Source organism: Equus przewalskii, chromosome 17 (assembly GCF_037783145.1).
Source record: "Equus przewalskii isolate Varuska chromosome 17, EquPr2, whole genome shotgun sequence".
Classification (NCBI taxonomy): Eukaryota; Metazoa; Chordata; class Mammalia; order Perissodactyla; family Equidae; genus Equus; species Equus przewalskii.
Genome location: NC_091847.1, coordinates 80076821 through 80092511, shown reverse-complemented (window position 1 = coordinate 80092511; position 15691 = coordinate 80076821). Strand labels below are relative to the sequence as shown.

At 50.2% G+C, this 15691-nt stretch overlaps 1 protein-coding gene across 10 annotated transcripts in view; it reads left to right on the top strand.

Moving 5' to 3' along the window:
- MDH1B (malate dehydrogenase 1B) overlaps window positions 1–15691 on the top strand; it is a 31031-nt gene that overhangs the window by 13972 nt on the left and 1368 nt on the right. For 2 of the 10 annotated variants that reach the window (XM_070581783.1, XM_070581788.1), the window contains exons 6-12: window positions 609–750; window positions 2237–2400; window positions 4398–4537; window positions 4842–4893; window positions 10430–10510; window positions 14432–14500; window positions 15468–15533. In XM_070581783.1, coding sequence (XP_070437884.1) covers window positions 609–750; window positions 2237–2400; window positions 4398–4537; window positions 4842–4893; window positions 10430–10510; window positions 14432–14500; window positions 15468–15533 — 714 coding nt within the window. Of the gene's footprint in view, window positions 1–608; window positions 751–2236; window positions 2401–3123; window positions 3514–4397; window positions 4605–4841; window positions 4894–5142; window positions 6448–10429; window positions 10511–14431; window positions 14501–15467; window positions 15534–15691 lie in introns of those variants that run through there. The other 8 variants (XM_070581782.1, XM_070581787.1, XR_011528878.1 and 5 more) reach the window with 7 other exon arrangements.

Sequence of the window (15691 nt, the reverse complement as noted above, 5' to 3'; positions counted from 1 at the left end):
GAGACAAGCATCGCTTGGCACAGTGGTGATTTCCTCCTGCTCTCCCCCGTCCCCAGGCTGTCTCGAGGAGGGGATCGGGCTGGTCGTGTCCTCCTGAGCACAGCCCCTGAGGGCGCCCCCGTGCAGAAGCTGATTTGGTAGCTGTTTGTCGAGTAAGGTGTCCCTCAGGTCCTCTTGTTAAGACTCCTCATTCTGCAGGAAACACGGCCGACCCCGGGGAGTTCAGCGATTTGCCCGAATTTCTGTTCCAGTCCAGAATGAAAGACTCCTGGTCAGAATGGGAGCAGATGAAATGCTTTCTCTGTGGCGGGCAGAGCAGCGGCATTGGGACCAGCACAGCGGGGTCACCGTCACTGTGGCTTCTTTCGGGGGCATTTCAGCATTCCTCGAATTCTGTCGTGTGCCCATACTCACGGGGCGCCGTCAGGGGCCCACGGACCCTGAGGAGGAGGGAGACGATCCCATTGTGCGCTGGTTTTTAGGGCATAGACTCAGGTCTGTTTTGCAGCAGCGGGGCTAGCCCTAAAGCACAGGCAGGAAGCCGGCTGCAGCGGCCTTTTATCTTAGCGTTTCTCATTGTGCTGACGTTCTATTTCTTTTCTTCACAGCCATCAAAGATGTGATCATTTGGGGGAATATCAGTGGAAACAACTACGTTGATCTGAGAAAAGCCAAGGTTTACAGATATGAGAGTGCTATTTGGGGCCCTCCATACTTCTCACGCCCCATCTTGAGCTTGATTTTTGATAGGTACTGTATATTTTTAAGTGAAGTATGCTAACAATGTTGAATAGATGTGTAACAGTTGCTATAGTCTTTTAAGTCATCTTAGAAATCTTTGTGCAAAAATACTTGTCAGGGCCGGCCTGGTGGCGCAGTGGTTAAGTTGACGTGCTCCCCTTCAGCAGCCTGGGTTTGCAGGTTCAGATCCCGGGCACAGACCTAGCACCGCTCATCAAGCCACGCTGTGGTGGCGTCCCGCATAAAATAGACGAGGATGGCACAGATGTCAGCTCAGCAACTATCTTCTTCACACACACACAAAAAATAACTTGTCGTTGTTGACACTCATCTTTGTCTATGTCTTTATTGAAGAAACAGAAAATTCCATAGAATTTCGGGTAGCCAATCCCCACCCCCAGTTTATTTGATTTTGAAGTTGCGAATCTTTATGTTCAGCTCCTCCTTGAAGTGGCTCCCCTGTTCCGTTAAAGCTATCTCTAACACAAGCACATGTAGGGTGAATCTTACTGCGAAGACAGAGATGAGTCTCCAAGTTGAAATCAGTGGAAACATCTTTGAGAAGAAGGAGGTGTGATTGTGAGCAGCCCGGCCGTGCCGGGTGTCCTGTCCCAGGACGGGTAGCAGCAGCCGTGGGGAGCAGTGTCTGGCACCAGCCACCCAGGCCAGAGTTCTCCTGGAGCCACATACTGGCTGTGTGACTGTAGAGAAGTTCCTTAACCTCTCTGTGCCTCAGCTTGTTATCTGAAAAGAGGAGGTGGTAGCAGTGTGGGCCTTACTGGGATGAGTAAATGGATCGTACAGCAAACGCTCAGCCCCTACCTGACGGGCGGGGAGGAGGAGGGGGCAGCCTTTAAGGCTTCTTTCTGACTCCGCGGCTCTTTCCTGGTTGTAGCATCTTCCCGTGCCCCTTCTTTCCTGCACTTCCTCGGACCTCAGGAGCTTCATCCAGCCTCGATGGTGTGTGTCCCCAACCACCCTCGTGGGGTGCGGCTGTTCTGTGTCCCCACCTGGTGGGGCCGGGTCTCGTGGAGCCACGGCGCTGGCTCAGCGGGGCAGCCGTTTAACACTGTTCTCGTCCAGCGGGACCCTGGGGAGTCTGAACTTCTGATGGTTATTTCCCCAGTTCTCAGTGTGACTCACTCAACATCTTATGAGACTCTTGTTTTAGATGAAGGATACCCCTGGTTCCAAGACAGCCTCGACGTAAATTCTTCGTAACGACCGTCCTTCTTGCAGCCTTTGACCGCTTTTCTGTGTTCCGTGTCTGTATTGTCGTGTTTTCAGTTTGAGACTTTGGGACCCTTTCTGCTGTATTTCGTGACTGTTCACTTGCCTTCTTATGGGATCAAAGACACTTGTAGAAGGGGCTCAGGGAGTCACGCTTCTGTCTTGGGGCGGTGGTTCTGTGTGCTTAGACCCCTTGGCCCAGGGACCCCCCTTTTTCTTCTCCATTCCTCCTTCCCTTGTAATGTTGTCTCCTTCTCTCTCGTAGTGAGTGGGTGAACGGAGAATTTGTGACAACTCTGAGAAAGCTGACGGCCACGGGACAGCAACTTAGAGGCATGTTAACCGCACACAGCATCGCCACCACGCTGAAGTACTGGTACCACGGCTCCCCGCCGGGCGAGATTGTGTCACTGGGCGTGCTGAGTGAAGGTCAGTCTGGGTTTCTCTTATCTCGTGATACTTAAAAGCCTCCTTTTCTGTCCACCCTGCGCTCCTGCTTCTGTGTCCCCACCTGCTCCCTCTGAACATGGTGGTGAGTTGTCTTCTGGATTTTCACAGCTCTGTAATCATTATTCACTCAGGCATTCGCTCAGCCATCAGTTCAGAAAGTCAACAGTATTTGCTTGAATGCACTGGGGTCACACGTAGGGATCAGACAGGCCTCTGCCTTCAAGAAACCTACAGCAGAGTGAAGGAGAGCCGGTCCATAAACAAAAGCGTTTCCGTAAGTTTCGTCACTGGATCCCAGCTGAGGAAGGGAAAGCAAGGTCAGTTTTAGGCAGGCAGCAGGAAGAACTAGGGCAGGCTTCATGGAGGAGGTGGCACTCCAGGAAGCCTTCACGTGTGGGTAGCGTTTACCTGGCAGACGTGTGTGGGAGGAACATCTGGGCACAGGAGCCACAGGCAGAGACACGGGCAGGTCAGGACCTGGATGGCAGGGCGCCAGGCGACACCGGGAACATGGCAGCCTGCTGTCCAGGCACGAACACTGCATGGGCCTTCCTGTGTTAATCTGTTAAGAAGTGTTCAGAGGACTGGTGCTGTTTTTGAAAAACAAGGAGAGAGAGGCAGTGCCAGTCTGTGCCCAGTAGGTTCTGTCTAGAGTGCCCCTCGTGCTTTGCCTTCTCCCTGTGCAAGCTCCTTCTCTCCCAGCCTCAGCCTGGGCGTCTGTGCCAGCCCGGGCCTGCGTGCAGAACATCGCCACCCTGATGTCTTGCCATCCCTTCAAGCCAGCATGCAGAAGCCGAGCTCGCTGTCTTCCTCCCAGTCCGACCCGCCTCCTGCAATCCTCGTGCCATGGTGGAACCGCTGTCCTCCCACTGTCCCTGTGGCCAGGGGGCAGCTCCAGGACATCTCCCGAGCCCCGGGTCAGCGGTCTTCTGTCCCTCCTGTGTGCTCACCAGCATCTGCTCCTCCCTCAGGGAGCGTGGACGGCTGCCTGGCGGGGGTGCCGTTAGTTGCATTGTCTGCCCATTAGCGTGTGTAGCCCGAGGCCAGGACGTGGCTGGGTCTGCTTGCTGCTCCCTCATGGCCAGACACTCAGTGAGTCTTGTTTAATTGAAGTTAAGGTGCACAAACGTCTCCTTAAGGAATCCAAATCAGTATGTTACCTTTTTAGTTAAATAGGCATTTTAAACCTTATCTTTATTTGTCGAAAGTTCAATTAATCTCTATGGAAATTCATCAATAACCAGTGCAGTCTTGGGGGCGAGAAGCAGGTATCGTGGTGTCCCTGACGCCGTACCAGTACCATGCAGTAGAGCCTCACACGTTGTCCGCCCGCCCCGGGACCGGCTCTTCACAGAGGACACAGAGCGCAGAGCAGGCCTGGGGCGCTCTCTGAGGAGAGTGTCGGGATGCTGGCTGCTTGGCTCCCCTCGTTGTTTGCCCTGGGGACGTTTCTGATGACAGAATAGCAACAAGAGTTCTCTTGTTTGATTGAGGCACACGGTGGGGGCACTTGTGCCTGACTGTTGCTCGGCTGGTAAGGAGTCTTGTCAGCCTTCTTGTTTGGAGCACGTCCAAACCGGACCGGGAGCGGAAACTGCCGGCCCTCCTGCCCCCTCCCATCCCGCCAGTCCTTGTCCTCGTCCCTCAGCTCGGTGAGGGCCCCAGGGGAGGCGAGAGAGCAAAGGCCAGGCAGGACAACGCCTCGGGCTCGTGGGTGGGGTGGGGGGGAAGGAGGCAGGGTGGGGGTCTGATGCCAGCGGACCAGAGCGTTTCTTTCTTCCTTCTGAGAGAAACACCCGGGGAGAAAGCGCCCAGCCAGTGCCCTGGAGGACATGCTTAACCCCCCAGAGGAACTCCAGAGTCGCCCTTGTCCCTGGAAGCCCCGGGCGCGCTGTGCCTCAACAGCGCCGCACACGGGAGGTCGGGAGGTCGCCTCTGACGCCTCTGCTCTGCTCCTCTGTGCTCGCTCCCCGCAGGCCAGTTTGGTGTTCCTGAGGGAATCGTCTTCTCTATGCCTGTGAAATTTGAGAATGGAACCTGGAAGGTTCTTACAGATCTCAAGGATGTTGAAATAAGTGAAAAAGTAATGACCAGAATGACAAGTGATCTGATCCAGGTAACGTCAGGACAGACACACGGGGACTGACTTTGATGATGACCTTGAACTGATCCCCTAGGCCAAGGTGCGCTGGTTTTCTGTGGGTTCGATGTGTATCTTATTCCTAAAAACAATAAGGAGGCAATAAAAGTTTGACGAAATCAGCAGAAGAACGCTAGTCATTTGGTTATATAGTTTCTGATATGTTACAAATATTTGTTAGTTTCTTAAAAATCAAGAATCAAAGTGCTTTTCTATTAAAAGAATGATTAAGGTGGTAATTGTGGTCATTTAATTCTCTGATTATAACATCTTTCAACAGGAGAAACTTGTTGCACTTGGAGATTTGATAAATTTTCAGCCGTACCAATCAGGTAATTTTTATATGTGATTTTTAGGGGGGGCTGCTATTAAAAAGTATTAACAAATTTGTTAAAGGTGAATCACTGTTTAACATAGATAACTATAATCCTTATTTTCTTACTTTCAAACTAAATTATTGACAAAATAAACTGCCAAGTTTAGTGTGTCCTTTGGGATAAAACATCTTGTAAGACTGCTAAAGAAATCGCATCTCGAAAACACCGTGACCTTGTGCATTTCGTGTGTGTCATGTGCGTTAGTTTCGCAGGGTTGCCATAACAAATTACCACAAACCAGAGGACTTGAAACAACAGAAATTCATTCTCTCGTGCTCCTGGAACCGAGAAGACCTAAGCCCAGGTGTCGGCAGGGCTGTGCTCCCTCTGAAGGCTCAGGGACGATTCCTTCCTTGCCGCTTCTGGCAGCAAAGCTTGGCTTTCTGGGCTGGTGGCTGCTTCACTCCAGTCTCTGCCGCTGTCTTCCCTCTGTGTGTCTCTGTGTTTCCATCTCTCTCTCTCCTTATAAGGACACAAGTCACTGCATTTAGGGTCACCCTTAATCCAGTATGACCCCATCTTCATTTGATTAGATCTGCCAAACCCCTGTGCCAAATAAGGCCACAGCCACAGGTACCACGGATTATGACTTCAACATATCTTTTTGGGAACACAGTTCTACTCACAACACTACATTTGCTGTTAGATAACTTTTTTTCAGCTATTTTATTGAGGTCATAATGGTTTATAAGATTGTGTAATTTCAGCTGTACATTATTATTTATCAGTTTCTGTATAGACCTCATTGTGCTCACCACTAGTAGTCTACTTTTTGTCCGTCACTGTACATATGTGTCCCTTTACCCCTTTCACCCTCACCCCACCTCCTTCCCCTCCAGGAGCCACTAATCTGTTCTCTTTATCCATGTATTGGCTTATCTTCCACGTATGAGTGAAATCATGCAGTATTTGTCTTTCTGTGTCTGGCTTATTGTGCTTAACATCATACCCTCAAGGACCACCTATGTTGTTGCAAATGGGATGATTTTTGTCTTTTTTTATGGCCGAGTAGTATTCCATTGTATATATATACCACATCTTCTTTATTTATTCATCTGTTGATGGGCACTTGGGTTGCTTCCATGTCTTTGCTATAGTGAATAATGCTGCAGTGAACATAGGGATGCATAAGTCTCTTTGTGTTATTGATTTCAAGTTGTTTGGATAAATACTCAGTAATGGGATAGCTGGGTCATATGGTATTTCTATTTTTAATTTTTTGAGAAATCTCCATACTGTTTTCCACAGTGGCTGCACCAGTTTGCATTCCCACCAGCAGTGTATGAGTGTTCCCTTCTCTCCACATCCTCTCCAACACTTGTTGTTTTTTGTCTTATTTACTGTTAGATAACTTTTTAAAAAAACAATAAATTTCAATAAGCTTATTTTTCTCATTGGAATTTTCTCTAAATCATAAACTCACAGGAAGTGCTATCGTGTTTTTTGCTTTCTTTTGTGTTACATTTGGAAATAGAAACATAGAAATAAATAAATTCATTGATGCAAAGAGCTTTAATCAAGTGCCTTTTGAGACCCCCAACATTCCTCCTTCCACTAATGTCCGAGGGGTACTAACTCTAAGCCAGTGCTGGGAGCTAGAAATACGGGGTGAATAGGATAGACCTGTCCTGCCCCTTTGGAACCTGCGGTCCATCAGGGATCATAAACTAGACAAATGTCCGCATGTGTGGGGCATCTTAGCGGTGAGAGTACAGGGTGTTGTGCCGTGGGAGCTCGTGCTCGAGCACGTAAAGGACCTGAGCCAGAAGGGCATAGAGAAGCTTGTTTGAAAACCTGCCAAAAAGCTTGTGTGGCCGAAGCCTAAAGAGATGAAGCTGAGAGACCCATATCTACCCATGAGTAGATACAAGAGCTTCCGAAGGCTTCCTTCCAGGTGGAGAGGGACCTGATCAGGTTTGTGACTAGTGTGGAAAGCAGATTGGAACAAGGCTAGGCTGTCTGCAGAAAGACTGATTGGAGGGCAGTGCGGTACCCCAAGGAAGAGACGATCACAGCCAAGGTGGAGCTGGTGGAATTGTGAGATATTTAGGAGACAGGATAATCAAGACTCGATGATGGACCAATGCTGAGGAGTTCCAGAGTTCTCAGGCTTCTTCTGGTTGAGCAATGAGGTGGATTTATTGACAGGGGAAAAATGGTAAAAGAACATTATTTGAGAAAGAGAGAGAGTGTGTGTGTGTGTGTGTTGGGTGGGAGAGGGAGGAAGGTCTTCGTGCCAGAGTAGAGGAAGGATGAGTTTAGTTTCCTTCATTGGATTCTGAAATACCTATGGGATATCTACAGTGGAAATATTGGATATAGAACTGCATGCTCTCTGGAGCTCAGAAAGCTCTGCACTGCAGTCATCGAGTTGGGAATTGTTGCCTCATAAACATAAATGAACCATGAGCGTGGTGGAGAGTATCTAGAGAGAGTGAGAGGAGAAGGCCTGGAGGAACTCAGCCTTTGATGGTTACGGAGAGCAGGAACAGCCAACAGAGGACTGGGAGAAAGGGGTGTCAGAGAGCCAGGACCAGCCCCTGACACTTGATGTCACGGAAGACCTAGAGGCAGAAAGCGTTTGGGAACAAGGGCCAGTCTACACTCTCAGATGCTGCCGGGGATCAAATAAAATGGGGCCTGAAAAGTATCCAAAGGATGTATGACCGTCACGACTTTGATGAGGGTAATTTCGTGGAACTGGGAGGGCAGGAATGAGACCAGAGTGGGAGGGGAGACCCCGGCCTCGGGTGCCACAGTCTCGCTGTAGAGCCGGGGTGCTCAGTGCTGTGGGCCAGCGGAATGTGCTGGCTGCCACAGGAGCAATGGCAAGGGCTACATCAGGATAGCTACATGATGGAAGGGCTCTCTGCGGGAGGCAACATCTAAACTGAGTCATGAGAGCAAAGAAGGTGAAGGTGGGGATAATTCCAAGGGAGCAACATATACAAAGGGAAAGAAGGAAGAAGGAACTTTCTGAGAACTGCCGCTTCATTTTATCTGGAAGGTAAAGTTCAAGGGTGAAGTGTCAGAGGGCAGAGGTTCTTGCATTGTTGGAACCAGTGAAGGGTGTTAGGCAGGGGAGGGGTAGGAGCAGATTCCAGTTGTAGAATGCTCAGTCTCTTCTAATGGGAAGGATGGACTGGAGAGAGAGGCCAGAAACAGTAAGACCAGTTCTCTTGCAGGTGGAGAAATGGTGAGGGCCTTGTCTTAACCAAGAAGTGGCCATGAGGATGCCAAGAAGGGGTTAGATGTAAAAGACATAAAATTGACAGAACTTGACCAATCCGCAGTAGAGGATGAGGGAGAGCTCAAGGGAGTAAGAATGCCCGAAGTTTTGTCATCTGGACATAGGGTGGTGTCAGTCCCTAAGACAGAACTTCCCAACACTCAGCCATAGATGGGTTGGGTATGTGGAGCAATTGATCTCCTTGGCCCAGGAACTGAGTCTGGGGCAGCTGGAGTTCCCAGGCTGGTTGCCTCTATTGTCCTTGTCATTTTCTGGATATGCTAAATCATGAATTTGAGAAGCTGTGGTTAAGGTAAAGAATCCAGGAGAAGGAGCAGATTTTCAAGAGGCATCAAAGGGAAAATGTCTGGTGGGCGATGGACACATGTCTCTGGAGGCCAGGAGAGAGATCTGGCTGGACACGAGGGTATGGAGTCATCAGCAACGGGTCGTTATTAGAAGAAGCCGATGCCCACGGTGACTCTCAGGGAAGGACCTGAGTGGCTGGAGAAGGAAGACTTCTTCACTGCGTAGTCTCTCATGCCCTTTGATTTTGTTCCATGTGCATGTTTCCCACATCCAAAAATACAAATAGGTGGACAGATAGAAATCTGGATGGATGGATGGATGGATGGATGGATGTTAACATTTAACTACATTGGAGAGCGAGTGGGTGAAGATGGAGGGGAGTGTGGAGAAAGATCCTCAAGACAGCGCAGAATACAAGCCCCAGAGCACAGGATCAGCCTCAGACAGGAAGCATCTGTGCTGCTGAGGCCCCAGAGAAGGGAGGGGGTGGGGGCGGGAAGTGTGCACGATGCGGGTGCAGAACAAAATAGGCAGCAGAACAGGTCCCGAGCGTCAAAGCCTGGGGGGAAGGTGGGGTGATAGGAAAAAGGGGAAGGTTTGAAATACCATTAAGATGAAAGGAAAGAAGGACACGGGAAAAGCACAGAATGTTTTTCCAGGGCTGAGGGCTCAGTGGAAGTTAGAGACCATGAGTTTGTAGGGACCCCAGTGTGCGGTTCTGTGATTCCCTGCACAGGTGCTTGTGCCTGGACGCAGCAGTGGACGCCTGCATGCGTGATTTGTAGGAAGCCCTGAAATATTAGTGTCCCGCCATCCTGCAACTAGAGTAAGAATAGCAGCATGCTGTATCTGGCAGAACTCTGGGTATCTCCACGATGACTTTATTTGGAATATCAAATTATTTCCCAAAAGTTTTATTTTTCTCATATTTTTTGTGTCCTTATTTTACTGGCGCCTTAAATGGGTGCTAAGTGATTTAGTCATTGGCATTGAATTCAGAAATGGAAAATGAGTACAGTTTTACTATTTTATATAGCATTTGGGGAGGAAGAGGTGTGAGACAAAGAAGTTGAGGATAATTGCAAGAAAGTTAGTGAAGTGATGGACTCCAGGGGTCTGGACTGGATGAAGACGGAAAGTAATAAGTAAACAGAAAACAAAAAGCTGCAAGCAGGGCTGATACTGAAATATCTAACAACCAGTGTGGTGCAGATTCCACCAATTAAAACAGCTGCTGCCTCTCAGAATGGAGTAACTGGTGAAAAGAACCTGGCGGGGGACAGAGGCCATGGTCCAGACCAGAGAGGGTATCTTGAGGTCAAGGTGCCGGCAGTGGGAGGAAGGGCAGAGAGACCGCCAAGGAGGCTGTGGGCAGAGGATGGGATGGGGAATTCAGCCCCAGTTCTGGCTGGTGGTCAAGTCACCAGGAGTGGGCTGAACAAATAAAGCCCAGAGGCAGCCGGAGGCAGAGGGTGTGGGCGCGGGAGCCCAGTGAGCAGTTGGTTTTAACTTGAGCTCTTTTTTATCCATTGAGAATTTAGAGGCCCTGTGTGTGGCTTCCATCATTTGGCAGACTAGAGCTGCAAATTCCTCTCAAGATAATGGGCTATAAAGCAGTCATTCTAAATTTGGCTCCACTGACTGGTAGTTAGTCCTACATTTCCCCTAACACTTGCATTATAGAAGGCTCTGTGAAAGAAAACGACCCAATTTTATGCTGTGCATCTGTTAACAAAGGTCAAGGCATATATATGCTTGATTGATCTTGACTCTGTCACCATTGGACCTTGCCCAAAACACTGTCCCAGAGATTCCAAGATCAGAGCATTGGAAATAATCAGAACTTTACAGAGTTTGAAGATCTCCGCTTATTAACATATAACTGAGGTCATTCATGCATGACATTTGTTTAATCTTCTCAATTAATTTAATACTTAATTTCCTGACTTTTAGAAGCTGACGTAGCATTAAAAAATCAAAAGACCGCCTTACCCACCACAGATGACAACCAGGAAAATCAAAGAACGTCAGATGGTAGGTATATCAATTGAAAAAAATGCCCTTTTTATCCAAGGCTTAACACTAAATTTCAAAGAAAGGAATCTGATCCCCTGTTAGCATAAAATGGGAGTTAAGTCTTTCATCACCCTCATCCTAGACTCAAAAATAAGATTATATTTAAAAATCTACTGAAATCTTTGGAGGAAATTACTAGATTTTCCTTCCACTTGCTGGTCACTGTGAGAGATGCTGGGCCACACACACGTGTAAGGGGAGGGACGTGAGGACATACAGGTAAATAAACACCAAGACACACGATGAACCCAAAAGCCCTGTGAAACAGGGCAAGACAGGAAAGAAGGAAGGAAAGCAATAACTCGCAAGAAAAGGAAAGATCTTGGTAAGGGACGATGGAGAAAATTTAATACAATCTTGAAAACTAGTTGGGACTGAAGATGGCAGAAGATAACCAAATGGGCATTTGTTCATTCCGAAAGTCAGCCAGTTCAGTCACGCGAGAGGAGAGATTCTCGAGAGCTGCTGCATAACGAGGTGCATAGAGTTCACAATACTGTGCTGTGCACTGGAGCATTTGTTAAGAAGGCAGAGTTCATGCTGTAGGTTTTTACACAATAAAAAAAGGAGCTGTGCTAGGTGCTGGGGGTGGAAACAAATCGAACATTGTTCTTGCGCTCAAAGTGCTTACCGTCGGGCGTGGAAAATAGCAGAGCAAGTTGAAACCACCCTGTTGAGAGGGAAAGGTCATGCCACAGAGACTGAGGGCATCCTGGGACCAGTATGGGTCTCCTGACGAGACGGGAAGTGTGTCAGGAAGAGATGAGAGGGAGCTGAGTCTACAAGGATGAGAAGGAATCACTGCTGCAATTAGGACAAAAGGAGGTGCGCGCATGCAGGGGCGGGCAGGAAAGAGACGGGGAAGGGGTTCCCGCCAGACGGAAAGGAGGCCTATCAGCTGTGAGGGCGTGAGCAGGTGTGTGAACCTGAGGCAGCATGGCGAGGGCGTGAGCAGACGTGTGAACCTGAGGCAGCATGGCGAGGGCGTGAGCAGACGTGTGAACCTGAGGCAGCATGGTGAGGGCCTGAGCAAACGTGTGAACCTGTGGCAGCATGGTGAGGGCGTGAGCAGGTGTGTGAACCTGAGGCAGCATGGTGAGGGCGTGAGCAGGTGTGTGAACCTGAGGCAGCATGGTGAGGGTGTGAGCAGGCATGTGAACCTGAGGCCACATGGTGAGGGCGTGAGCAGACGTGTGAACCTGAGGCAGCATGGTGAGGGCCTGAGCAAACGTGTGAACCTGTGGCAGCATGGTGAGGGCGTGAGCAAACATGTGAACCTGAGGCAGCATGGTGAGGGCGTGAGCAGACATGTGAACCTGAGGCAGCATGGTGAGGGCGTGAGCAGGTGTGTGAACCTCAGGCCGCATGGTGAGGGTGTGAGCAGGTGTGTGAACCTGAGGCAGCATGGTGAGGGCGTGAGCAGACATGTGAACCTGTGGCAGCATGGTGAGGGTGTGAGCAGGTGTGTGAACCTCAGGCCGCATGGTGAGGGCGTGAGCAGGTGTGTGAACCTGAGGCAGCATGGTGAGGGCATGAGCAGGTGTGTGAACCTGAGGCAGCATGGTGAGGGCATGAGCAGGTGTGTGAACCTGAGGCAGCATGGTGAGGGCGTGAGCAGACATGTTAACCTGTGGCAGCATGGTGAGGGTGTGAGCAGGCGTGTGAACCTGAGGCAGCATGGTGAGGGTGTGAGCAGGTGTGTGAACCTGAGGCCACATGGTGAGGGCGTGAGCAGGTGTGTGAACCTGAGGCAGCATGGCGAGGGCCTGAGCAAACGTGTGAACCTGTGGCAGCATGGTGAGGGTGTGAGCAGGTGTGTGAACCTGAGGCAGCATGGTGAGGGTGTGAGCAGACATGTGAACCTGAGGCAGCATGGTGAGGGCATGAGCAGGTGTGTGAACCTCAGGCCACATGGTGAGGGTGTGAGCAGGCGTGTGAACCTGAGGCACCATGGTGAGGGCCTGAGCAAACGTGTGAACCTGTGGCAGCATGGTGAGGGCGTGAGCAGGTGTGTGAACCTGAGGCAGCATGGTGAGGGTGTGAGCAGGTGTGTGAACCTGAGGCAGCATGGTGAGGGTGTGAGCAGACATGTGAACCTGAGGCAGCATGGTGAGGGTGTGAGCAGACGTGTGAACCTGAGGCAGCTGGGTGAGGGCATGAGCAGGTGTGTGAACCTCAGGCCACATGGTGAGAGTGTGAGCAGGCGTGTGAACCTGAGGCAGCATGGTGAGGGTGTGAGCAGACGTGTGAACCTGAGGCAGCTGGGTGAGGGCATGAGCAGGTGTGTGAACCTCAGGCCACATGGTGAGAGTGTGAGCAGGCGTGTGAACCTGAGGCACCATGGTGAGGGCCTGAGCAAACGTGTGAACCTGAGGCAGCATGGTGAGGGTGTGAGCAGACGTGTGAACCTGAGGCAGCATGGTGAGGGCATGAGCAGGTGTGTGAACCTCAGGCCACATGGTGAGGGTGTGAGCAGGCGTGTGAACCTGAGGCAGCATGGTGAGGGTGTGAGCAGACGTGTGAACCTGAGGCAGCTGGGTGAGGGCATGAGCAGGTGTGTGAACCTCAGGCCACATGGTGAGAGTGTGAGCAGGCGTGTGAACCTGAGGCACCATGGTGAGGGCCTGAGCAAACGTGTGAACCTGAGGCAGCATGGTGAGGGTGTGAGCAGACGTGTGAACCTGAGGCAGCATGGTGAGGGCATGAGCAGGTGTGTGAACCTCAGGCCACATGGTGAGGGTGTGAGCAGGCGTGTGAACCTGAGGCACCATGGTGAGGGTGTGAGCAGGCGTGTGAACCTGAGGCAGCTGGGTGAGGGCCTGAGCAAACGTGTGAACCTGAGGCAGCATGGTGAGGGAGTGAGCAGGTGTGTGAACCTGAGGCCACATATACTCACACTCAGAAGACTGTGGAGTGCTGGGCTCGGGCAGAGTCCCGAAGGTGTGAGGTCACTGTCCGAGTCCTGGTGGGCTGCTGTTGGGCTGAGTGCCTCCTGAGTGCTCAGCACTGTGGTGTCGGCTGGCGGGCCCAAGCTGGGACTGCACGGGTCGAACGTTGGCCCCTGGACGGGGACCAAGCAGCCCCTCGCTGTCCAGAGCAGCGTGCTGAGCTGGGCCGCGGCCAGGGCAGCTGTGGCAGTGCCGGCGCACCCGTGGCATCTCTGGGTGGGAGCACAGCGCTGCCCTTCCGGCTGCCCCGCTGCCGCAGGCCGTGCTCAGGGACCATGGGCTCTGCGGCCCAGTGAGAGCGGAGAGGCGACTGTGAGACCTGTCTGGGAGGGGACTGGCCACTTTCCCGGACGGAGGCAGGGAACCAAATTGTATTCCTGTCTTTGCGTCAGAGCGATCTGAGTCATTAACTGAAATGTTAGGCTCTCAGACCGTCTGCTAGGTCACCATCCTTTGCAACCTAAAGAACTTGAGTGACGAGAAAGTGGAGAAAACGGGGTTGATTTCAGGTTGTTTGGGGGCTATTTGTGGAATGAGTGTTAGAATCAAATATAGCATATTACAGTGCTTTCCATATTATGGGTTAGGTGAGTTGTAAAAAAATTTAGTGGGTCATGAAATCAATTTAATAACTAGCATTTTTCCTTGAACTAAAATAAAATTGATAATAAAAGAGTAAGTAAGGAGACCAGAGATTTGTTCCAATGAACTAGAGTAGTAGAATAGAAAGAAAAAGGTAAATAGAAAAGATAAGAAAGGGCCAGTGTCGTTCCTTTCTCCTTGTTCCATCAGCTGCACAGGTGCACGTGGACCAGTGTAAGATGCATTCTCACTGGGTCGTGGTCAACAGTTTGAAACACAGACTTAGAACATCTCGCAGGTTGTTAGTTGTGTTCTAAACACAACATGTTTTATCTAATTCTGGTTTCAGAACATCAAGATAGCGTGTCTTCTGATCTAATCCAAGATGAAGAAAAAGATGTCGTTATGTCAAATGATGGTAAGTCAGTCGGGTTAGAAACAGTCTCTGTGGTTCTGATGGTCGTGGCTCGTGCTGTCCAGTCTTAGAGAAGGACGCTGCGTCAGACACAGTCCAGCAGTGGAAGGAACTTTGAAATAACTCCGCTGCTTTTCTTACTCTTCGTAAACACTTTGAAGGAGGGGTAAGAAATGGCAGCATGCATTTTATTTTAAATATTGAAACTGCTTCCATGTCATGATAATGTCATGAGACTCTCCCCTCGAACCCTCCCCAAATACCCGAACCTCAGCTCTACCTCAGCTCCAGCCCCTGTGTCCCATCCTTCTACCTTTCCCTCGCTTCTCAGCTCTTCATCACAAAGCCCCAAAGAGCTGACGTCCAAGTCACGGTCCTCCTCCATGAAAGAAGGGACTGAGAGGGCCAAGCCAGAGTTCTCCTTAACAGGGAAAATCTGGGGATCTCTCTCTCTCTCTCTCTCTCTCTCTCTCTCTATATATATATATACATACACACACATACACACACACAATGTTTATAAATATTTATGTAGAAACTTATATATTTTCTAAATCTGCCTATACAAATCATATATCCAAAAAATACTCATCATCTATCTGTTTCCCTTTTTACCCCTTCTTTCCTGAAGCTCTCTGTGTGGGAGGGAGCTGGCACGCGCTGAGAAGTCCCCCAGTGATTTCACTGTGGGCACCAGGGCTTCATGGGGAGGTTGGTAGAACGATGCTGCACTGAGCTGTTTGGCGGGATGTCTGCTTGCTCATATTGCCCATGGGACCATGGACAAGCCACTGTCATGAGTGGAGACTCCACATAAAAGTGATCTAGCATCTTTCGACTCCTAAAAGAGTGAGGCATTCAGAGAAACTTGGAGTAGAAGGAACAAGAGAGGAGAAAATGAGAATAACTGTGAACATCGATGTGCTTTAAATACTAAAATCTCTGCTGTTTAATTCTCTGTTTACTGCAGTAGATTCTTCAGATCTGATTCCTCAAACCATCTCTGAAAAGCCACGCAGTCAAGAACCCACAAATGGTAGGTGGTAGACAAAACAGTCACTAGTCTTTCTTATTCCGTAGATGGAACTGGGGAGAAGAGGGTCCAGTGCCCGTGGATCCAGCCCCTGCAGACCGCCCCCACCCCCCTCCCACACCTCCCTGTGCCTCCAGAGAACCTAGCTTCCTGCTTTCCTA